Source organism: Entelurus aequoreus, linkage group LG06 (assembly GCF_033978785.1).
Source record: "Entelurus aequoreus isolate RoL-2023_Sb linkage group LG06, RoL_Eaeq_v1.1, whole genome shotgun sequence".
NCBI lineage: Eukaryota > Metazoa > Chordata > Actinopteri > Syngnathiformes > Syngnathidae > Entelurus > Entelurus aequoreus.
The window spans coordinates 23,925,660-23,951,916 of NC_084736.1; the positions used below are offsets into that span (position 1 = coordinate 23,925,660).

Below are 26,257 nucleotides of genomic sequence, written 5' to 3' on the forward strand. Positions count from 1 at the left end.
GAACGCTGCAGGGTTCCACCCGCCTCTCCCCGCCACAGTCAGAAGCCGGCAAAGTGTTTGTGAACGTCAAATTAGCGAGCAGATGACGCTAAAATACCTTTAGTGCCACTAACGGCATCACATGACATGCTTGGCTGTGTTTCCCATCTGCTGGATGGGAGAGAACAAAAAGGAGGGCAGCAGGGGGGAGGGGCTTATCCACTGTAACAATACGCTTGCCTCAGCGATTCTCTCAACTATCATCAATATACCACTGGGGGGGGGGGGGGGGGGGGGGGGGCTTTCTGGGCCCGCACTTTCCAGCATTAACCCCACGGCGAGCTCTGGCGGTTTTCCACGGCGTCCTCCTCCACAGGATGAGCTCATCCTCCCCCCCCACACGCTAAACAACATTTGGCCGCCGTCAGAGAGAGCATCACCGAGAGGAGCGACGCCAGCCCGCCGCTAATTTCCACATGAGAAGCAAAACGGCAGGCGCGGCGAGGGGGCGGTGGGGGGGTGGGGGGAGGGAGGAGGACGGGGGAGGAGGGGTGATCCCCGCTCATCTGCCGGAAGTGTGGCGGAGAACGTTTTAGGGAACGCCGCAACAGGAAGCACCATTAGTGTTTTCGCAGACTGAGACGCACTTTTGGATCCAACAAACATGACATAACCTCACTGCTCATATTTCCCATTTTAGCCTGCTGCACACACACACACACACACACACACACACACACACACACACACACACACGCACGCACGCACGCACGCACGCACGCGCACACACACACACACTCTTGTATTTGTTACCTTCTTGAGACCTGAGAAAAATGCCTACTTCTTTAGGACCACCCTTTCTATATATATAAAGATTTGTATTTACAACATTGATAATATATACATACTATGCAAATATAAAAAAGGTAAGCTTTTAGTAATAACAAGAAAGTTTGATCATATTACGCCTATACTGGCTCACTTGCACTGGCTTCCTGTGCACTTAAGATGCGACTTTAAGGTTTTACTACTTACGTATAAAATACTACACGGTTTAGCTCCAGCCTATCTCGCCGATTGTATTGTACCATATGTCCCGACAAGAAATCTGCGTTCAAAGAACTCCGGCTTATTAGTGATTCCCAGAGCCAAAAAAAAGTCTGCGGGCTATAGAGCGTTTTCTATTCGGGCTCCAGTACTCTGGAATGCCCTCCCGGTAACAGTTAGAGATGCTACCTCAGTAGAAGCATTTAAGTCCCATCTTAAAACTCATTTGTATAATCTAGCCTTTAAATAGACCCCCCCTTTTTTAGACCAGTTGATCTGCCGTTTCTTTTCTTCTCTCCTCTTCTCCCCTGTCCCTTGCGAGGGGGAGTTGCATAGGTCCGGTGGCCATGGATGAAGTGCTGGCTGTCCAGAGCCGGGACCCCGGGTGGACCACTAGCCTGTGCATCGGTTGGGGACATCTCTGCGCTGCTGACCCGTCTCCGCTCGGGATGGTTTCCTGTTGGCCCCGCTGTGGACTGGACTCCCGCTGATGTGTTGGATCCACTGTGGACTGGACTTTCACAATGTTATGTCAGACCCACTCGACATCCGTTGCTTTCGGTCTCCCCTAGAGGGGGGGGGGGGGTTACCCACATATGCGGTCCTCTCCAAGGTTTCTCATAGTCATTCACCGACGTCCCACTGGGGTGAGTTTTTCCTTGCCCGTATGTGGGCTCTGTACCGAGGATGTCGTTGTGGCTTGTACAGCCCTTTGAGACACTTGTGATTTAGGGCTATATAAATAAACATTGATTGATTGATTGATTGAGTAATTGTTGTTTTGTTTGTAATTTGGTTTTTAAAGGCCTACTGAAACCCACTACTACCGACCACGCAGTCTGATAGTTTATATATCAATGATGAAATCTTAACATTGCAACACATGCCAATACGGCCGGGTTAGATTAGTAAAGTGCAATTTTAAATTTCCAGCAAAATATTCTGCTGAAAACGTCTCGGTATGCTGATGCTTGCGCGTGACGTCACGGATTGTAGCGGACATATTGGGACACCATTGTGGCCAGCTATTAAGTCGTCTGTTTTCATCGCAAAATTCCACAGTATTCTGGACATCTGTGTTGGTGAATCTTTTGCAATTTGTTTAATGAACAATGAAGACAGCAAAGAAGAAAGCTGTAGGTGGGAAGCGGTGTATTAGCGGCCGGCTGCAGCAACGCAACCAGGAGGACTTTGAGTTGGATAGCAGACGCGCTACCGTGAGTATGCAGCTTTGGCTTCCAAACATTTGATCGCTTGCCCGTACGTGCGTGCCGCTATATGCATGTCACGTACGTAACTTTGGGGAAATATATGTGCTGTATGAACTTTGCGGAGGTCAACGGAACTTTGGGCTGTGGGATTGAGTGTGTTGTGCGGGTGTTTGAGTTGTATTGGTGGGTTGTATGGACGGGAGGGGGGAGGTGTTTGTTATGCGGATTAATTTGTGGCATATTAAATATAAGCCTGGTTGTGTTTTGGCTTATAGAGTATATATATGTCTTGTGTTTATTTACTGTTTTAGTCATTCCCAGCTGAATATCAGGTCCCACCCGCCTCTCACAGCATCTTCCCTATCTGAATCGCTTCCACTGCCCTCTAATCCTTCACTCTCACTTTCCTCATCCACAAATATTTTATCCTCGCTCAAATTAATGGGGTAATCGTCGCTTTCTCGGTCCGAATCGCTCTCACTGCTGGTGGCCATGATTGTAAACAATGTGCAGATGTGAGGCGCTCCACAACCTCTGACGTCACGCTACTTCCGGTACAGGCAAGGCTTTTTTATCAGCAACCAAAAGTTGCGAACTTTATCGTCGACGTTCTCTACTAAATCCTTTCAGCAAAAATATGGCAATATCACTAAATGATCAAGTATGACACATAGAATGGACCTGCTATCCCCGTTTAAATAAGAACATTTCATTTCAGTAGGCCTTTAATCTTCATTATTTACTTCAAGTTGTTACAGTATGTCTCTACAAACATATTTATGAATTTGTTTAAATTAATTTTGGCCAAAGGGGGGGCATTTCAATTTCTGATACACACTTATTACATATGTTGGCCAGAGAGGGAGCGCTTCAAATTTTTACACACACTTGTTATTTCATATGTCGACCAGAGGAAGGGCACTTTTAAAACCGACACACAGCCAATTTGAAAAAATCCCTCCGTTTTGAGACCGCCCTAATTTTAATATATTTCACCACCAGGGGTGCAAATGAGACATTTTCTATTAGATGTAATGGTTTTCCGTATTGGGACCATGATTTATGTCCTAACTTGTTCACACCTCCTCGTACGGACGGTGCTTTTCCTTGTTGATGTCTCAAGAATGGTTGAAATACAAGAACACACACACATATAAGAAAACTTTAAAATGTTGGCGATATTATATAATAAATTTTACTTGGCAAAATTATGACAAAAGTCATTTTACTCAAAATGTTTTACTGTTTTACGAGAACAAAACAATTGGCAGTATTGTGATAAAAGTCAGAATCTTATGACAAATGTCACCATTTTGCATTAAAAAGTAATAATTTTACATGAAAAAGTCATAATTTTACAAGAAAATATTACAATATTACAAAAACAGAAAGAATATGAGAAATTGTTCCCAATTGTATAAGAAATAAGTCAACAATGTGAGAAAAAGACTGCTTTTAGTTATTAAAAAAACAACATTTTTTGTTTATTACAGTATGTCTCTATATACATATTTATTTATTAAAAAAAATAATAATTTTGGCCAAAGGGGCGCATTTCAATTGCTGATACACACTTGTTATTACATATGTTGGCCAGAGGGGGAGCACTTCAAATTTTTATACACACTTGTTATTTCATATGTTGACCAGAGGGGGAGCACTTTTAAAACCGACACACAGCCAATTTGAATAAATCCCTCCGTTTTGAGACCGCCCTTATTTTTGATAGATTTCACCACCAGGGGTGCAAATGAGACACTCTCTATTAGATGTAATGGTTTTCTGTATTGGGACCATGATTTATGTCCTAACTTGTTCACACCTCCTCATACTGACGGTACTTTTCCTTGTTGATGTCCCAAGAATGGTAGAGATACAAGAACACACACATATGAGAAAACTTTAAAATGTTGGCGATATTATTATAATAATTTTACTTGGCAAAATTATGACAAAAGTAATCATTTTACTCCAAAATGTTCACTGTTTTACAAGAACAACAAAATAATATTGTGATAAAAGTCAGAATCTTATGACAAATGTCACCATTTTGGATTAAAAAGTAATAATTTTACATTAAAAAGTCATAACTTTACGAGAAAATATTACAATATTACAGAAACAGAGAGAATATGAGAAATTCTTCCCAATTTTATAAGAAAAAAGTCGACATTGTGAGAAAAACACTGCTTTTAGTTAATTTTTTTTTATTTTTTATTTATTATGGTAGAGTGGCCGTGTCAGCAATCGGAGTGTTGCTGGTTACTGGGGTTCAGTCCCCACCTTCTACCATCCTAGTCACGTCCGTTGTGTCCTTGGGCAAGACACTTCACCCTTGCTCCTGATGGTTGCTGGTTAGCGCCTTGCATGGCAGCTCCCTCCATCAGTGTGTGAATGTGTGTGTGAATGGGTGAATGTGGAAATACTGTCAAAGCACTTTGAGTACCTTGAAGGTAGAAAAGCGCTATACAAGTATAACCCATGTATCATTATTACAGTATGTCTCTATATACATATGTATGTTATTAATTTTGGCAAAAGGGGGCGCATTTCAATTTCTTACACGCACTTGTTATTACATATATTGGCCAGAGGGGGAGCACTTCAAATTTGTACATACACTTGTTATTTCATATGTTGACCAGAGGGGGAGCACTTTTAAAACCGACACACAGTCAATTTGAAAAATCCCTCCTTTTTGGGACCACCCTAATTTTGATAGATTTCACCACCAGGGGTGCAAATGAGATCTCTATTTTTTGTTTTTTGTAATGTGCTTGAGGCCGATGACAAACGAGTCACGGACCACAGATGGGCCCTGTGCCACACTTTGGGCAACCCAGCTGTAGAAGCTAACTGTAAATAGCCACTATAGTCTTAGTACCGTAGTGTATTTGTTCATTCTATAGTCACATATGGGACGCGGGTTGTCTTACGTCAGCACCGAAAGTCGTAAAATCAGCTGTTCACCTGGCGGGTTTTTTCAGGGATAAATAGGGAAGTTCTTCTTTAGCTGCCGTCTTGTTTTATCATATATTGTTGCCTTTGCACCTTTCAATGTTTACTTTTGGATGCACATTCAATCAACAAAAAATCCTGACTTTGGAGCAATGTTCACAGACTCTAGTATTTGGCTGTCTATTAGATGCTATGGTTTTCCGTGTTGGGACCATGATTTATGTCCTAACTTGATCACACCTCTTCATATGGAAGGTACTTTTCTTTGTTGATGTCTCAAGAAGGGTAGAAATACAAGAACACACACACACACGTGCGCCGCACACGCTGGTGCAGGTCCAGGCCATGTGGATTTACATGAGCAATCAGCGAGTAGGAAGCCTCCATCAATCTCCGATGGAAGTCAGAATGAAATGCACTTTCCCCGGCGAGTGGGATTAAGGATCGCGCTTTTATCAAACAGTCAAGTCTATTTCAAGTCCCGCTCATAAATAAGTGAGGCCGGCGAGGGCGGGAGGCACGGAGGCAAGAAAACACCACGAGGTGTCGACGGCGCCGAAGCCGAGGCCGCGCCAGACTGCGGGGCGATTGCGAGGAAGGCGGGGAAGAACTTCTTATCGCCTTCTCGTCTGCGGGGATCTCCTCACACATGAAAGAAGCACCGACTGGTGTTTACATCGCCATCTTTGGTTTCCTCGCATCCCCACCGTTTGGATCTGCTCGCGAAGTCGAGACTTGCCCCAGAGAGCAGCACATCCATTATGAAGATAAAGCTTTCAAGAGGAAGTCGGCTCTTTTGACCTAAAATGTCGGTCCGCTCTCCTTTCCTTCAAATCGTTGTCTGGCGTTTGAAAAATGGAACAGTTCTCACTTAGCATATGTTATTAAGCGTTAGTTTCTACTGTTCCATAAACAAACTATGTTAGTTGGAACAGTTTTCATTTAGCATATGTGAACTGGTGTTAGCCTCTACTGTTCCGTAAACAAACTAAGTTAGCTGGAACAGTTTTCATTTACGAGAACTAGCGTTAGCCTCTACTTTTTTGTAAACAAACTGTTATTTGGAACAGTTCTGAATTATGTGAACTAGAGTTAGCCTCCACTGTTCCGTAAACTGTTATTTAGCATATGTTAATAAAGTTTAGCCTCTACTGTTCCATAAACAAACTGTTAGCTGGAAGAGTTCTCATTTATGTGAACTGGCGTTAGCTTCTACTGTGCCGTAAACAAACTATGTTAGCTGTAACAGTTCTCAATTATGTGAACTAGCGTTAGCTTCTACGGTTCCGTAAACAAACTATGTTAGCTGTAACAGTTCTCAATTATGTGAACTAGAGTTAGCCTCCACTGTTCCGTAAACAAACTGTTATTTAGCATATGTTAATAAAGCCTCTGTTCCATAAACAAACTGTTAGCTGGAAGAGTTCTCACTTATTTGAACTGGCATTAGCCTCTACTGTGCCGTAAACAAACTATGTTAGCTGGAACAGTTCTCATTTACGAGGACTAGCGTTAGCCTCTGCTTTTTTGTAAACAAACTGTTATTTGGAACAGTTCTCAATTATGTGAACTAGAGTTAGCCTCTACTGTTCCGTAAACAAACTGTTATTTAGCATATGTTAACAAACTCTCTGTTCCATAAACAAACTATGTTAGCTGGAAGAGTTCTCACTTATTTGAACTGGCATTAGCCTCTACTGTTCCGTAAACAAACTATGTTAGCTGGAACAGTTCTCAATTATGTGAACTAGCGTTGGCCTCTACTGTTCCGTACACAAACAAAGTTAGCTGGAACAGTTCTCATTTACGAGAACTAGCGTTAGCCTATATTATTCCATAAACAAACTGTTTTTTGGAACAATTCTCAATTATGTGAACTACAGTTAGCCTCCACTGTTCCGTAAACAAACTGTGTTAGCTGGAAGAGTTCTCATTTATGTGAACTAGCGTTAGCTTCTACTGTTCCGTAAACAAACTATGTTAGCTGGAACAGTTCTCAATTATGTCAACTAACTTTAGCCTCTACTGTTCCGTAAACAAACTGTTAGTTGGAACAGTTCTCATTTAGCATATGTGAATAAGCATTAGCTTCTACAGTTCCGTAAACAAACTGTTAGCTGGAACAGTTCTCATTTAGCACATGTGAACTAGCGTTAGCCTCTACTGTTCTGTAAACAAACTGTTAGTTAGAACAGCTCTCAGTTAGCATTTGTAAACTACTGTTCCGTAAACAAACTCATATTTAGGCATTGTTTAACTTAAAATGATTGTCAGCTAATTAAAGTAAGACAACGACATGCTGTGTAAACTACTTTTTACAACAAACTGGAGTACGACCAAACTAGCCGAATGTGAGATAATGTTCTACTCGCTAACGACTAACATGTACGTTTCATCAAAGCTACACCATGTTGTTTATATACTTACAGAAGATGTCTCAAATGGAATACTTCCATCCATACACTTAGGTATTACTGAGTCTGTAAGAATATGTACTACTGTTCCAAATCAATTACCTTATTGTACACTTGCTGGAAATGATGATTGCAATAATCGCCACCTTGGCTACTTATCACAAGGGGAGGGTTTGATTTGGGGAACTACACATAGCAATGGAAAGTTGTAAAGATATAAGTAAATATTGTTATTTAAAGTAGGTGTGTAATGACACTAATGTTTTTTGGACAGTACTACACAGTCGTCAGGAAGTAAGTATGCTGTATTTGTTGAAGTGTACTTTCAGATGTATTCCAATTAAGACATTAAAACAGAGGAGCCCAAAATTATTCCACAGAGGGCAACAGACGGACAAATCAAAGGATGCGGCGACCATTTTTGTAGTTTTCACCTTCAAAATCAGATCAAAATATATACATTTTTTCAAATAACTAAAACATGCAACTTCGGTAGAATGTTTGTGTATATGCTGGAGAGCCAAAGCCGAACTGAAAAGCTAACAGTTAGCATGCTGGCCAAATAGTGTGAAGAAACAAACAATATCATCAAATTGAGCTAAAAAAAAGCTAGCATGCCAACAGTTTTATGCTAACATGCTAATAATAACATGCTAACAGTTAGCATTAGAGAAATACCATAATATATGACACAGTGGTGTATACCTGCTAAATTTGTTTTAAAAAGCTAGCATACTAATGGTAGCATGCTAAAATGCTAACTGTAACATGCATCAAATACCAAAATATATGACTCTGAGGTGAGTATGTGAAACTTTTTTTTTTTTAATGCTAGCATACTAACATTTGCATGTATCAAGTACCATTAAGACCAAGGTGAATACCTACATAATTTACTAGCATACTAACATTAGCATGCTAACTGGTATCATTTGTCAAGTAACAAAATATTTAATGATGAGCTGTACGCCTACAAAATTTGCAAAAAAGCTAGCATGCCAACAATACTATGTTAACATGCTTATAATAACAACAGGCTAACAGTATTAATGAAATACCAAAATATATGACACAGGGGTGTATATCTGCTAAATTAGCTAAAGATGTAGCATGGTAATGTTAGCATGCGAAAATGTTAACGGTAACGTGTCAAATACCAACATATATTATTCTGAGGTGTGTACCTGAAAAAGTGAAAATGCTAGAATGCTAACAATTATATGCTGTCACGGCGGGGTTTACGCAGTTTACTGCGGGGTCGTTCCTCCCAGATCCAGAACGGACAACTCCGGACGAAAGTGTGAAGGTAGGATATGATTTTTTCCTCATAAGTCATCCAATTTACCAAAATACAGGCAAACAACAAACGGCAAGCGTGCCTAACACACGGGAAGCTAAGGCGAGACTTAGCACAGGAATCAAAGCGTAGAAAACAAGGAATACCCAACGTAACTGTTGCAGTCGCAAACAATGAAGCCAGACCGAGAGTGGCGAGCAACGTGAATAAATAGCTCTCTGATTAGTGCTCTGCAGCAGGTGAACGTGTCAAACACTAATCAGAGGCAGGTGAAACTAATTAGTACCCATGGTAACCAAAACAAACCCAGGAGTGCACAAAACAGGAACTAAGGGAGTCCAAAACTAACAGAACATAACTAAACAAAACATGATTTGGCCACGGATCATGACATATGCGTCCAGTACCATAAATGACAAAATTTACTTTAAAAAAGCTAGCATACTAAGGTTAGCATGCTAAATGGTAATATTCGTCAAGTACAAAAATATTTGAGGATGAGGCTTAGCTAGCATGCCAATATTAGGATGTTAACGATGGTGCTGAGGGCCGTCAAATAATTAGTTACAGGACGCAAATGGCCCCAAGGCCCCACTTTGGACACCCCTGGATTAGAGCATGAGGAAGACGTCATTAAACAACATTAGTAGGCGTACATTTACACGCAGCAAACCGCCCATCTGCTCATTTTGGATCTCAGCGCGAGGAAGAGCATAAATTTACTGTACGTCTCCACGTAAGGGCAGCCACTGAACGACCGCCCGTGCGCGCAGTAAACATGGCGGCACTCCCGCGCTGCACGTGGAGTTAATAATGCAGTGTTTACATCTGGGCGGCCGGCAGCAGGCACGCACACCCTGGGCTGCCGAGCGACGGGGCAGCGCGGTAATTAGCGTCCTGCGCGGCGGCGGACACATGTCACGCTGATACCACCGGCGGGCACGGCGAGTGTTAACACGAGGCCACGCCTCCCCGTCACGGCGAGCGTCACGCCATTTTAGTGTTGCTGCGAGCTGATGGCGACGACGTTAAAGGCTTTCTTCATTCTGTCCTATCAAGCGGCTTGTCAGAGGACAACATGACATAGATTTGACTTGACATCTCCAGGAAATAAAATGTAGGATAAAATGACAAACATATTTTTATTAATGATTTTTAATGTACATTTAACACATTCAATATCATTAATGTTGGTGCTTTACAGGCAATCTTCAAGCCGCTTTCTGACTGTGTCTTCAAAATGGGTCGTTTAGTCGGCGGTCTTAAACATGCAAATGACCTCCCCCAGGCCACGCCCCCTCCAGCCGTATTTGTAATTTCAGCTTTACTAAGCTTCTTGCTCGGTAGTACAAAATATAAGTCAAACAAATAAGTTGAGAAATAAGCAAGTTATGATTTGTATACAAAGCACGGTCTTGCATGGCCCTAAATGGGAACGGGGCCCTTGCTAAAATGGCCGCCACATAAGGACACCGCTTAGCATGGCTGCTAAATGTATCGACTTTTATTTATGTTAACGTCACTCATTTATTTGAAAAAAAAAACATTTGGCAATATTGCAACTATAACTTAAAACAGGGGTATCCAAACTTTTACCACTGAGGAACACACACTTATACTTAGATTTAGACAAACTTTATTGATCCGTAAAGGACATTGTTCCACACAGTAGCTCAGTTACAAAGGATGGAAAGGGAAAGGATGGAAAGGATAATGCAGGTATAAAGTACACTAAAAATGTACCATAGTAGCAATATAAAACATAACATATATGTAATATTTACATATTATATATACAGTATATAATATGTACTGATATATTATATTATTACATTATTTACATTTTACATATTATACACACTAAAGAAATCAAAGAATGGGGGGCCATTTTGATATTTTTCAATTTTAAAACCAATACAATATATAGCTTTTTTTTTTTACCCTTTTGGTTTCCGTTAAGTTTGGTAAATGTTCCTGTGGACCCGTACTCTGGAATGACTTCCACTAGTCCCTCCGTGAGCTTGACTGTGTTGACTCTTTTATTTGAAGACTTTGAGTTTTGGAAAAGTTTTTAATTATTTGACTAACTTTTTTTTTTTTTTATTAACTTTTTTTAATGATTTTTTTATGTTGCCCCTCTTGTTTTAATTTAATTGTTGTTTTAGTTCACCTATGTTTTGTACAAGAGTTTGTGATTTCTATCTGTGAAAAGTGCTTTATAAATAAAATCTACTTAGGCATAAATGTTTTAAAAGTAATTAATAGTTTGTTTTTTAATTTCAACGATTACATTTCTAGATCAACATTAGATCCATCCATCAATATAGTTAGAATTTTGTTAAATTTGTTATGTTTCATGCCCTTTTTGTCAAAAGAAAACACTGTTTTATATGGAAAAATTGCAATTTTTGCAACCAAACAAATGTCAAAGTGGAATACTTGATGTGAAGTATTTGGAGCTGAAAGTAGGTGAATAATTCATAACAACATTGATTCATTATTATTTTTTGAGCAATGACAGGTTATAATACACACATATATATATATATATATATATATATATATATATATATATATATATATATATATATATATATATATATATATATATATATATATATATATATATATATATTACTAAAGGTTTGGGGGATCCAAAAGGGGTCCCCCTCATAAAAGTAATAAAAATAAATCATATTATAGTCATGTGTGTTTTTTTTAAAACTTTTTTTTATGTATTATGCTCCTTATAGCCGTGTAGGACCATTTAGACCTTGTTTTTTTTTAATGACTACTGCTGCAAACCAAATTGCCCCTCGGGGACAATAAAGATTTTCTAAGTCTAAGTCTAAGTTGTAGCAATAAATCCTTGGTTTTGATATGACAAACACAAAATATGCAAAATAAAATGCCTAAAACATATTTAAAATGGGAATATTTAATGTGAAGTAATTGAAGCTTTGAATTGGTCAATAATTCATAACAACACCGATTTTGATTCATTATTAATTTTTGAACAATGACAGGTTATAAATTTTATATATATATATATATATATATATATATATATATATATATATATATATATATATATACACTACCGTTCAAAAGTTTGGGGTCACCCAAACAATTTTGTGGAAAAGCCTTCATTTCTAAGAACAAGAATAGACTGTCGAGTTTCAGATGAAATCTGGCCATTTTGAGCGTTTAATTGACCCCACAAATGTGATGCTCCAGAAACTCAATCTGCTCTAAGGAAGGTCATTTTGTAGCTTCTGCAACGAGCTAAACTGTTTTCAGATGTGTGAACATGATTGCACAAGGGTTTTCTAATCATCAATTAGCCTTCTGAGCCAATGAACAAACACATTGTACCATTAGAACACTGGAGTGATAGTTGCTGGAATTGGGCCTCTATACACCTATGTAGATATTGCACCAAAAACCAGACATTTGCAGCTAGAATAGTCATTTACCACATTAGCAATGTATAGAGTGTATTTCTTTAAAGTTAAGACTAGTTTAAAGTTATCTTCATTGAAAAGTACAGTGTTTTTCCTTAAAAAATAAGGACATTTCAATGTGACCCCAAACTTTTGAACGGTAGTGTATATATATGTATATATGTATATATATATATATATATATATATATATATATATATATATATATATATATATATATATATATATATATATATATATATATATATACACACACTCTAAAGGTTTGGGGAACCAAAAGGGTCCCCTTAATTAAAAATAAATAATATTATAGTCACGTTATAAGGTGTTTTTATTTTTATTTTATTTAATCTTATTATGCTCTTTGTAGCAATTAGGGCTGCAACAACTAATCGATTAAATCATTAAAATAAATTAAAATCGATTATGAAAATAGTTGGCGATTAATTTAGTCATCGATTCGTTGGATCTATGCTATGCGCCTGCGCAGAGGCAATTTTTAAATATTTAATTTTTTTATTTGTTTTTATTTTTTTTAAATTTTTTTAATAAACCTTTATTTATAAACTGCAACATGTACAAACAGCTGAGAAACAATAATCAAAATAAGTATGGTACCAGTATGCTGTTTTTTTTCAATAAAATACTGGAAAGGATAGAAATGTAGTTTGTCTCTTTTATCCGATTATTAATCGATTAATCGAAGTAATAATCAACAGATTAATCGATTATCAAATTAATCATTAGTTGCAGCCCTAGTAGCAATAAATCCTTGGTTTTGATTTGGCAAACACAAAATATGCAAAAAAAATCCCCAAAACATATTCAGAATTGGAATATTTATTGTGAAGTAATTGGAGCTTTGAATAGGTCAATAATTCACAACATTGATTTTGATTCATTATTACTTTTTGAGCAATGACAGTTAAAAAGAACAGCCTGCATGGCGACTTTGTGTTTTTACATGTCAATGCATTCTTGTTGCAGTACACCTCTTTGCGCGTTTTTATTCCACTTACTATGTTTTAGTAATAGTATTCTTAAAATGTGCCGCGGGCCATTTAAAAATGAGCTGCGAGCCGCAAATGGCCCACTTTGCACAACATTTCTTTAAAATATCATTACGGTCCTGTAAATTAGTTATTTATTTTTTAGGTAATTTTTGGGTATAATAACTCTAATGTGTTTAGTGTCAACATGTTATGAGCATAAAAGTCATGTGGGCGTATTTCATATATTTGCCATCTAAAAACGTTCAGTCCTGTTACTCAAATGACTTACAAAAAATACAAAAAGTTCCCTGAGATGCATCACAACACATTTGGAATATATAACTTTTTGATTTCCAGTTGAAAAAGACAGATTCATAGAATATGATGTATTTGTATGGTGACAGTAACTTTCCGATGAAAGACTCAAACCTGTTACTTGCAGTCCTTTGAATATATGTAATGACATTTGCAGTTGAAAAGGAGGTGGATTCAGACTGACATGTTATTGTGCGTGAGGAAGGTCCACTGCTGCTGTCTGACATGAATTGATCATCAAACAAGGCTTGGCATTAGACATTTATGAGATGATCTATTTAATGTAAGACAATTAGGTGCACCAATCAGCACTAATTCCTGACTCGTAAACGACAGCCAGAGCCGCCCGTCCAATCAATAACAAACACTGATGAAAACCGCTCAAAGCGGCGGCCATTACCGGCGCCGCGAACGGTTCCGATCGCAGCCCGTTGATCGGAAACCCTTTTTGCCGCTTCAGCTGCGCGCGACTTCGACCGCTCCGCTTCTTAATTAGAACCTTGTCATCTTTGGAGCGCTCGGCAACATTTAAATGTCATCAATTATCAAGCTCCGGCTTCACGCCACCAGGCGGAGCATGAACACCGCACGCGCCATGGCCTCCCGCCTCCAGGGGGCACTACTTCTGCATGGCCACATGACATCCAAAGACACAGCTTGGCTGGGTCTCAAATGGAGGCGGTCTGATGATAAAACAACCTACACTTACTATAAATGACTATGAAAATATTTACTTCTTCCCTCCTTTTGGTGAATTGCAATCACTACAGTTAGTCCCTTCCCTTCTTCTACGTAGCGATGATGGCGACTAGTGAGGGTTTGACTACAACATCCGTGTACTGACAATGTACTGCAAATTTAATACACTATATTGCCAAAAGTATTTGGCCACCTGCCTTGACTCACATATGAACTTGAAGTGCCATCCCATTCCTAACCCATAGGGTTCAAAATGATGTGGGTCCACCTTTTGCAGCTATTACAGCTTCAACTTTTCTGGGAAGGCTGTCCACAAGGTTGCGGAGTGTGTTTATAGGAATTTTCCACCATTCTTCCAAAAGCGCATTGGTGAGGTCACACACAGACGTTGGCCGAGAAGGTCTGGCTCTCAGTCTCTGTTCTAATTAATCCCAAAGGTGTTCTATCGGGTTCAGGTCAGGATTCTGTGCAGGCCAGTCAAGTTCATCCACACCAGACTCTGTCATCCATGTCTTTATGGACCTTCCTTTGTGCAGTGGTGCACAGTCATGTTGGAAGAGAAAGGGGCCCGCTCCAAACTGTTCCCACAAGTTTGGGAGCATGGAATTGTCCAAAATGTTTTGGTATCCTGGAACATTCAAATTTCCTTTCACTGGAACCAAGGGGCCAAGCCCAACTCCTGAAAAACAACCCCACACCATAATTCCTCCACCAGCAAATTTTACACTCGGCACAATGCAGTCCTAAATGTACAGTTCTCCTGGCAACCTCCAAACCCAGACTCGTCCATCAGATCGCCAGATGGAAAAGCGTGATTCATCACTCCAGAGAAGGCGTCTCCACTGCCCTAGAGTCCAGTGGCGACGCGCTTTACACCACTGCATCCGACGCTTTGCATTAGACTTGGTGACGTCTGGCTTAGATGCAGCTGCTCGGCCATGGAAACCCATTCCATGAAGCTCTCTGCGTACTGTATGTGGGCTAATTGGAAGGTCACATTAAGTTTTGGCAATATAGTGTATATTAATGCAAATTCAACCAATGCTTGCGAATTATGTATGGCCTTGCAACTTCACCACGCATTTCGGCCGATCAAAGCGCGAATGTCAACGGTCTAATCCGAGAGTTTTGATTTTGCGGTTAAAAAAAATAAAAAAAATGCTAAGAACAGATTACATATATTTAAAGACACATTTGTGTCATGGGTGACAAAGTGTACTATTATTCGTCTCCACAATGCAGCCAGGGGGCAATTTGCGGGCTAAAGCTCCTATTTTACTGGCCGCAACATATTTTCGGAATAAAAAAACAACAGTAAGAAAAAAAAGAGCAACAAGATGTAATGTAAAGACAAAAATGTGATATATTGATATTAATAACTAATACAATTTGTCAAATAAAGCACAATGTTGACACTTTTCATGCATAATGTGTTTATGGCATTTCTTTTTTCTTTTATTACAAAACAAAACAATATCAAAATGACCCCTGCATACTTTGGCTTTTAATAGTTTGGACACCCCCAAGTTATTAGTATTATATTTTAATCTTTTTTATGATTACATTACAACCTTTTGTCTTACATTTTGTATGTGTTTTTAATATGTTGTTCTTTATAATTTGCGTGCCAACAAAACTTGGGCTGTGGGTCGCAAATTGGAAGCCCCTGTTGTAATCCAACTATCATATTTTCCAGACTATAGTGCACACCGGGATCTAAACTTTAGAAGGAAAAACATTTTCCCCATATATTAGCAGCACCAGACTATAAGCCGCATATATATATATATATATATATATATATATATATATATATATATATATATATATATATATATATATATATATATATATATATATATATATATATATATATATATATATACGTGAAATTAGTTAAAAATATTGTAAATGTTCAAACAGTGTCTGTAACAGGGCAGTTAAACGGCTGATCAAACAAAACAGGAGTCATAGTCATCGACCCACTAGCTGCGGAAGCTAGCTCTCCAATCAACTAAACAGACTCAATAACTCCACAATGACGTGAACGCCATTGTAAGTTAATAATACTAACTTGTAAACGTGTTAGCATTTTAGCTAATGCTAATGACGCAAGCTTCATTACATTACAATAGTTTTTCCTGAGGGAACTCTCCTGAAGGAATCAATAAAGTACTATCTATCTATCTAGCCCGTACAAATATGCATGAAAACACTCCAACAGACATCACACATGGAACAATTTAGAGTAATAATTGTTTTAGTTATACTGTAAGACTTACAAATGTTGCTTTGAGTGAAGAATTAGGAATCCATACAAGTAAAAACACTACACGGCTATAACACAGAACAGGACTTCCACTTCTGGTTCAAAGCTCAGTCTAAACAGCAGGGCATTGCAGCATAGCAGCACCTGCAGTGAGCAAACTTCTCCAAAAGATGGCACCATAGCACAAAAATAACACAACTATTGTTTTTCTGAATCTATTTGCATTGTAAACGTCAGCCAAGAAAACATCCATAAACTAGCCACACCCTTTTACAAGCCGCAGAGTCCAAAGCGTAGGAAAAAAGTAGCATCTTATAGTCTGGAATATACCCTAATCTTTGTTGCTTGTGTGGACGAAGCAGGAACAACAACGTGTCACAATATATTAACTATTTATTGATCAAACGCCACAATTGTAGCTCAGACCGACTTCCCGTTCCGGTATACAGTGCTAAGCCTTCTGGGTAATGTAGTATACAAACATGTACCTCCTACTTTACAGGTATTTATATATTAATTTCCCATGTATTTATCCAGGATAAGACAATTAAGAACATATATTCATTTGCAATGCTGACCTAGCATGTTAGAGATGTTGATGTGTGATGATAATCTCTCATTATCGCTCAAGAGCAATACAGATTGCTCTCAACAGTTCACAAATATGGTAAATATGTAGGGACATAAATGAATGTTTAGGATGGACAAACACTTTTCAAGTGTAAAACATACACAGAGAATGTTGAAAGAGCATATAGCCTTTGGTGGTGTTTCATTTTGTGATTATTATTAATACTAGTTATAAGGAATTAAACAGTACAGTAATGGGACGATGAATTGAGTATGTGTTTTTACTGCCATCTAGAGTCTACCTTTTAAATATGTGTGCTATAAAATGAGTAAAACATCAATACAGTGTATGTTTTGCCCATTTGTGCTGATAACAATTTCATAAAATCACAGGCTATTGGAAAGAATAAGCATCCAAATGTAGCAACTTTTGAAAAAGCTGCCGCGAATTTAAGCATTTTAGGCCACGGCATTAATGAAAAGCCTGCGAAATAAACATGTTCCAATTGAGGAGTGGAAGGAGACAAAATGGAGGCGACTCACCAGTCTCGTGAAGAGCGGCACTCCCAGATGCCAGAGGTGGTCGTTGAGCAGTCCGCTGTACACCACGTTCTCGAAGACAGCGACGCTTCCTGACTTGCACAACGTGTTGCCTGAGGACACACACGAGCATGGATTGTTTTGATCGTCTAGCAGAAAGGTTCCATCGATCAGCAATCAACCCATGAGGTGTTTTCTCTTCTTGACTCGTTAAAGTGCACAAAACATTTGATAATTGTCATGGGAAGACTCTACGGAGTCACAATGGAAGTGGTTCTCTCCTCCTTACAAAGTGGAACATACCTCAGCATCTTAACCATCAGTCCTGTCCAATGTGTGATATGCAGCTGAAGTTAGCCAGGCTAACAGGAAGTTAGCCAGGCTAACAGGAAGTTAGCCAAAGACAGTATTTGCTCAATCTGATGGATGTTTGAAAGGGTTGAAATATGTTGAAAATGCATTGTTTTTTGTGTACATTGAGAATATATGTTTGGATGTACATTGTTCATCCATCCATCCATCCATTTTCTACCGCTTGTCACGTTTGGGGTTGCGGGGGGTGCTGGAGCCTATCTCAGCTGCATTCGGGTGGAAGGCGGGGTACACCCTGGACAAGTCGCCACCTCATTCAATTAAAAGAAAAACATACATGAAAAAAATAAATCAATTAAAATATAAAAAAGTTAAGTAAAAGTACCATTGATTGTCACACACACACACTAGGTGTGGCAAAATGATTCTCCGCATTTGACCCATCACCCTTGATCACCTCCTGGGAGGTGAGGGGAGCAGTGAGCAGCAGCGGAGGCCGCGCCCAGGAACCATTTTTGGTGATTTAACCCCCAATTCCAACCCTTGAAGAACAGGAAGTTAGCTAGGCTACCAGGAATTTAGCCAGGCTAACAGGAAGTTAGCTAAAGACAGTATTTGCGCAACCTGATGGATGTTTGAAAGTGTTGAGATATGTTGAAAGTGCCTTGGTTTTTGTGTACATTGAGAATATATGATTCAATAAAATAAATTAAAAATTAAAAACAAAAAAACAACAACAAAAAAAACCAGGAAGTTAGCAAGGCTACCATGCAGGAGGTTACCCAGGTTACCAATAAGTTAGCCAGACTACCTGGAAGTTAGCTTTGGCTTAATGGTTTACAATTATCATTCAAATCTTGGAGAATGATTAAGAGTACAAAAGCCCTTAAATTAATATCTTTGTTAATAACATTTAAAGTGATTTTGGTAGCCATTTTTATTTTATTTTTTACTTTTTTTCCCCTATTTTTTTCATATTTTTTTCATATTTTTTATTTTTATTATTTATTAATATTTAATATTATGTATATTGTTCAATTAAAAAAAATAAAATAAAAGTTATTTATGGTTTAGCTATCTTCCTGTTACCTTGGCTAAATTATTCTTAGTTTAGCTAACTTTCTGTTAGCCTGTCTAACTTCCTGTTACTCTGGCTAACTTCCTGTTACTCTGGCTAACTTGCGGTTAGCGTGGCTAACTACCTGTTTTTTATTTTTTATTGAACAATTCAACGCACACACAGTACGTATTGAAAATATACACACACACACATTAAGACACTTAAATGTATTTAAATATTTCAAACAAAAAGGTTGAGCAATCAACAGCTTTATTCTAACAAAGAATGTTAATAAAATAAAGGGAGAGACAATACAATAGGATAAAAAAACAAATTAAACATTTAAAAATATATATATATGTGTGTAGTGTAAAGTTGGGTTTATTTAAAAAATATAACTTAAGGGTTTTTCTATTTTTAACCATTCTCCAAGATTCAATTAAACATTTTAAATGTCTTGAACCAATGTGAACAGTTTTAATCTCAGAAATTTACTTTTATGCATACAAAATGTAGCATGCAACAAAATAATATTAACAAGCATTTGTAGATAACTATCTTTGATAAATACACCAAATTCAATCTCTTCTATCGTAAATGGTGACATCAGCCAATCTCTGATCACCTCCCAGAACAAATGCACGGCATCACGTTCCATAAATAAATAATTCACATCGTCTACAGCACAGGTGTCAAACTCAAGGCCCGGGGGCCAGTTTTGGCCCCCGAAAGCCTGGACAAAATGGGTTTCAATAAAATACATATTTTATTATATTTTTTTTTACTAAATGCAGTTGTTTTTTCAATTTTGACAGACATTTTTTTTAATATTTTAAACTTTAATATTATCTGATCATGCCACTTATATTATTATATACTGTATTGCAAAACTTGTTTTGTGAGATAAAAATAAATAGTTAAATATCTGCTTATCACCTTTATTTATGATTTTAAAGCAAGTTATGCATTAAAAAAAATCTAATAATCAAATGCATATGCATTTTGATTAAGGTTATTACCCGCATGCATAATGTTAATTAATTTTACAAAAGCGGCCCTCTGAAAGCAGCCATTACTGTGATGTGGCCCTCAATGAAAATGAGTTAGATACTACAGCATTACATAAACAACATAGCTAACTTCCTGTTAGCCTGACAACGCTCTTCTTACTTTAGCTAGCCCCCTGGTAACCTACCTAAACTATGTTGTGTTTTATCACCTTGCAGCCTTTTTTTTCCTACGTACTTTTTTTGGGGGTTTGTGTGTGTTTTTGGCATCGCAGTAGCATTTTTCTTTTTCCCGGCAGAGTTCAAACGATTGCAGCATTTTTTTCCCCCCATTTGCATTTTCCCGTTGCATTTGTTTTGAGGTGTTTGCGTAATTTTGGACCATTTCTTTGTGTGGAGCGTCTGTTTGCTCCTGTGCTCCATCGCATAAAACAAACATGAGTGCAAATAAAAGATATAGGCTTGTGAGTGTATGCTGCAGTCCGGCATGGCGGCGCAAGCACACGCGCGCACACACACACACACACACACACACACACACACACACACACACACACACACACACACACACACACACACACACACACACACACACACACACACACACACACACACATAATGGTTATCATTTGGAATGGGGACCAATTTTTTGATCATCACTTGTGGGGACCACCCTTTCTACAGGTTGTGGAGGCATAAAAAAATGAGGTAAAATGGCCACTGCCCAGTTAGCTCATACACGTCTTTAAATCTCTGGATAATGTGCTGATCATTCTTACTGGGGACCCTGGGGAAATATAGTTAATATGGTTCATGGGGACCAAATTTAAATAATTTTGCATTATTCACACACATTTGTACGTGACTACTGAGGACTATTTAAAAAAAACAAAAACAGTTCAAATTAAATATGACATGATCCTCAGAATACAGCACTACAGCTGTCCTCTTATAGGAAGTCTCACCACTTAAATGTTAAAGCAAATCCTGCATCTTCTGTGACATTACTGAAAACTGCTATTTAGCAGTAATGAAGTTGTCTGCAACTCCAACTACCATATATAGAAGGATGGAAAATTCTGAATGTGATTCATACTTTAAGGTAATAATGTTTTATAATCATGCTGTATAAAAATGTCATCCTAAGGAACACTAAACCAGATTTTTGTTTTTGGAAAAATATATTAGTTTTAACTAAGGATGGATTCCATACAGAATCACAGTACTATTAATGGTTAAACCTTTTTAAATGATTAACATAATTTAAAAAGCTTTCCCTTTAGGGTACCTGTTTTTTTGTCCCCATACCGTCAGAGGTCCCCTAAAGGTGACTGTGTAAACCAGGGGTGTCCAAAGTGCGGCCCGGGGGCCATTTGCGGCCCGCTGCTAATCGTTTACCGGCCCGCCACACATTGTGGAAATGCTATTGCAAAAATAAAAAATAAAACGTTGCAATGTTGACACAAAGCTGCCATGCAGGCTGTTTTTTTTCTTTTGTCTATCTTTATTTTTCTTTTTTTGGCCATTGCTCAAAAATAAAATAAAATAAACAATGTTATAATGAATTATTGACCTATTCTAGGCTCCAATTACTTCAAATATTTCACTTGAAAATGTTTTATGTGGAAACTATTCCATATATTGTGTGGTTGCCATATAAATACATCAATGTTTTCTTTGACAAAAGAGCATAAAACAAACAAAATAATAGTTCAAACGTAAAATGGACAGATATATCTGAAGTTGATCTCGTAACTTAAGTGTTGAAAGTTTAAAAAAAAAACGAATATAAACGTATCACTTTATGGGTGGGAGACCTTGTGGATCCCAACAATATTTAGTGGGATTGTATTTATATTTTCTCTGTGATTGCTCAAAAATAATAATGAATTAAAGTCAATGGTGTCCTGCATTATTGATATTTTAGGGCTCTAATTACTAATTACTGCATATTTCAGTTTTACTATAAAAAAAAAAGTTGTGTTTTTTGTACTTTATATCAACCTTAAGTTGATGTAAAGATTTACTGTAAGCGTTAAATAAATAAAAATAATAATTTGACTTATTTTTAACATTTTAATGACTGAGACCCTTTTTGGTCCCCGGGAGCCCTAAAGGTATAAAAACAAAATCCATATATTTTGTTATGGTTTGAAAATTAAAAAATATCAAAATGGCCCCCGCATGCTTTAATTTCTCCGTGTGCGGCCCTCAGTGGGAAAAGTTTGGACACCCCTGGTGTAAACAGAGCGATGTCCCCATTAAGTAAGCATTGCCAGCAACACACACACACACACACACACACACGCACACACACACACACAAAGACATAGGAGGACTGCATATCATGGTGGAGGCAGCACGTTGTGATTTGTGCACAAAAGCGAGGCTGCACAGGCGCAGGGAGGGGGCGGAGCCAAGCGGTGGTGCTGACAAGCAGCACATGCATTATTTACGAAGAAAAGTACAAAAAAAAAAGAAAGAAAAAAACAGCCATTAAAGTGTCGGTGGTGCTTTGGGGAGAGCCGGGCGTGGCGCTCTTATTAATGGGCCAGCCGTGCACTACACCGCCATGCTGTTGCACGTTGCAGTGTACATTGAGGCGGGGACAACAACACCCGACACACACACACACACACACACACACCTAGCCAGGCCACGTGTGAACTAAGCATGATTGTCGTTCAACTTTTTATGGTGTATTAAAAGTTTGTGATCAACTAAAAAGACGACACGTTGCTTATTGCTGCGTTTTCTCCTCTCGGGTTATTTTTTATTTCTTCTTCTTCTTTACGGCCTTTTCTCAGCTGTCGGCCGTTCTCTCATCTGCACACTTGACAGCAGCGAGTCCATCCGCATTTATTATTCATTGTGTGATTAAAGTGTGTGTGTGTGTGAGTCCTGCAGGCAGCTGTGGAGGAATGTAGCAGCGATCTACTTTACATGATCTACACCATGAGAGCGGCTTCTCGACTTTTTTTTTCTTCCAAACTGGTTGATGTTCAAAAATCAGCTGTCAATCAAAGTCGAGCGCTAATGCTAGCCTTGTCCTTCGCCTGTGCTAGCTTTTAAAGTCAGCGTGTGCAATAAAAAAGCTCTCTTATGCAACACAACAACACATGTGACATCATCTTCTGAGATTAAAAACCAAAGAAACAGAAATATTTAACTTATTAGTTGTTTAATGATACATCTTGATTGACTATTTACTTGTGTACCTACTCTTAGACTTGTAAGTGAATAAGTGTGAGAAGTGCACTGTCAGTACCTGGATCTTATACAAAACCCAAAACCAGTGAAGTTGGCACGCTGTGTAAATGATAAATAAGCACAGACAACAATGATTTGCAAATCCTTTTCAACTTATATTCAATTGAATAGACTGCAAAGACAAGATATTTAATGTTCGAACTGAGAAACGTAATTTTTTTTTGTGCAAATAATCATTAACTTAGAATTTAATGGCAGCAACACATTGCAAAAAAGTTGTCACAGGGGCATTTTTACCACTGTGTTACATGGCCTTTCCTTTTAACAACACTCAGTAAACGTTTGGGAACTGAGGAGACCAATTTTTGAAGTGGAATTCTTTCCCATTCTTGCTTGATGTACAGCTTAAGTTGTTCAACAGTCAGGGGTCTCCGTTGTGGTATTTTAGACTTCATAATGCACCACACATTTTCAATGGGAGACAGGTCTGGACTACAGGCAGGCCAGTCTAGTACCCGCACTCTTTTACTATGAAGCCACGCTGTTGTAACACGTGGCTTGGCATTGTCTTGCTGACATAAGCAGGGGCGTCCACGATAACGTTGTTTGGATGGCAACATATGTTGCTCCAAAACCTGTATGTGCCTTTCATCATTAATGGTGCCTTTACAGATGTGTAAGTTCCCCATGCCTTGGGCACTAATACACCGCCATACCATCACAGATGCTGGCTTTTCAACTTTGCGCCTATAACAATCCGGATGGTTCTTTTCCTCTTTGTTCCGGAGGACACGACGTCCACAGTTTCCAAAAACAATTTGAAATGTGGACTCGTCAGACCACAGAACACTTTTCCACTTTGCATCAGTCCATCTTAGATGAGCTCGGGCCAAGCGAAGTCGGCGGCGTTTCTGGGTGTTGTTGATAAATGGCTTTCGCTTCGCATATTAGAGTTTTAACTTGCACTTACAGATGCAACGGCCAACTGTAGTTACTGACAGTAATTTTCTGAAGTGTTCCTGAGCCCATGTGGTGATATCCTTTACACACTGATGTCGCTTTTTGATGCAGTACCACCTGAGGGATCGAAGGTCTGTAATATCATCGCTTACATGCAGTAATTTCTCCAAATTCTCTGAACCCTTTGATGATATTACAGACCGTAGATGGTGAAATCCCTAAATTCCTTGCAATAGCTGGTTGAGAAATGTTGTTCTTAAACTGTTGGACAATTTGCTCACGCATTTGTTGACAAAGTGGTGACCCTCGCCCCATCCTTGTTTGTGAATGACTGAGCATTTAATTGAAGCTGCTTTTATACCCAATCATAGCACCCACCTGTTTCCAATTAGCCTGTTCACCTGTGGGATGTTCCAAATAAGTGTTTGATGAGCATTCCTCAACTTTCTCAGTCTTTTTTGCCACTTGCGCCAGCTTTTTTGAAACATGTTGCAGGCATCAAATTCCAAATGAGCTAATATTTGCAAAAAATAACAACATTTTCCAGTTCGAACATTAAATATCTTGTCTTTGCAGTCTATTCAATTGAATATAAGTTGAAAAGGATTAACAAATCATTGTATTCTGTTTTTATTTACCATTTACACAACGTGCCAACTTCACTAGTTTTGGGGTATGTACTTGAAATCAGGGGTGTCCACAGGGCGGTCTGGGGGCAATTTGCGCCCCGCAGCTCATTTTTCATTGGCCAGCGGCTCATTTTACAAAATAATGTCACCAAAATGAACATAAAAAAAGATTTAATAAAAGAGCAAACAGGTGAAATGTAACGACAACATGTTGCAATGTTGACTCTAAACTGCCATTGCTCAAAAAAAATAAATAAATGAAGTTGATTTCGAGATTTAAGTGTCGAAAGTGAAAATAATATAGATTGATACATGACTTATTTGTAATACTTTTATGAGTTTTGGATCATCGATCGATATATGTTTTTTAAGTTTTCTTTGACAAAAAGGGCATTAAACAAACAAATTAAAAAAACTAAAAAATAATACAAACAATATTTTAAAAAAACTTTGACGGATAGATAGAGTGGGGCCCTTTTGGATCCCCAATAATTTTAGTGGGATATTTTTCTTTAAAAACTTTCAATGCTCAAAAAAATAATAATGTAGTCATTGACCTATTTAAGTCTACAAATATTCCACTTTGACATTTTTGCGGTGGAGAAATATTGCATATTTTGTGTTTTTGGCATAAAAAAAAAAAAAGTTTTCTCTCACAAAAAGGGCATACAACATAAAAAAAAGTTTTTAACTTTATACTGACAGATAGACCTGAAGTTAATCTAGAGATTAAATTGTTGAATATTTGATAAAAATAATAATATACGGCTTATTTTCAACATTTTTATGACTGATACCCCCCGCGACTAAACTTGAGGGGAGCCCAGAAGGTAAAAAAAAATTATATATATCGTATTGGCTTTGAAAATAAAAAAAATATCAAAATGGCCCCTGCATGCTTTCATTGTGTGTGGCCCTCAGTGGAAAAAGTTTGGACACCCCTGAACTTTACAATTATACTGCAAATGACCATTCCCCTATTTACTTTCTTCTTCTCTCTTTTTTTAACGGTGAATTGCAACCATGCAAGTTAACTCCTCCCTTTGTGCTAGGTAGCCAAGATGGCGACCTTTGAGGGTGGTAAGCGTCCCAAACTCAGCTTTTTTGACTGTTTTAGGTACAACATCCTTCGAAAGCCGTACGCTCCTATGCTCCAGCAGCACACAAACAAATAGGGTGAAGTAAAGCTCGAGCCTTGGTGGAGGTCACAGAGAAGTTGAACAAGTAGAAAAAAAGGAAAGCAGAGATGAAAAGCTACAACATTTACCACCTCTAAGGTGCGGCGCGCTGCTGTGTCCTTTATAAATGTTCTTATTGGCTGCCT

General features: G+C 38.3%; 1 protein-coding gene across 1 annotated transcript in view; it reads right to left on the reverse strand.

The window, feature by feature from the left end:
• Nucleotides 1-26,257, reverse strand: part of LOC133652011 (RNA binding protein fox-1 homolog 3-like) — a 1,102,970-nt gene that overhangs the window by 309,073 nt on the left and 767,640 nt on the right. Inside the window, 1 exon segment of the mRNA XM_062050317.1 lies at nt 17,759-17,868. Coding sequence (XP_061906301.1) covers nt 17,759-17,868 — 110 coding nt within the window.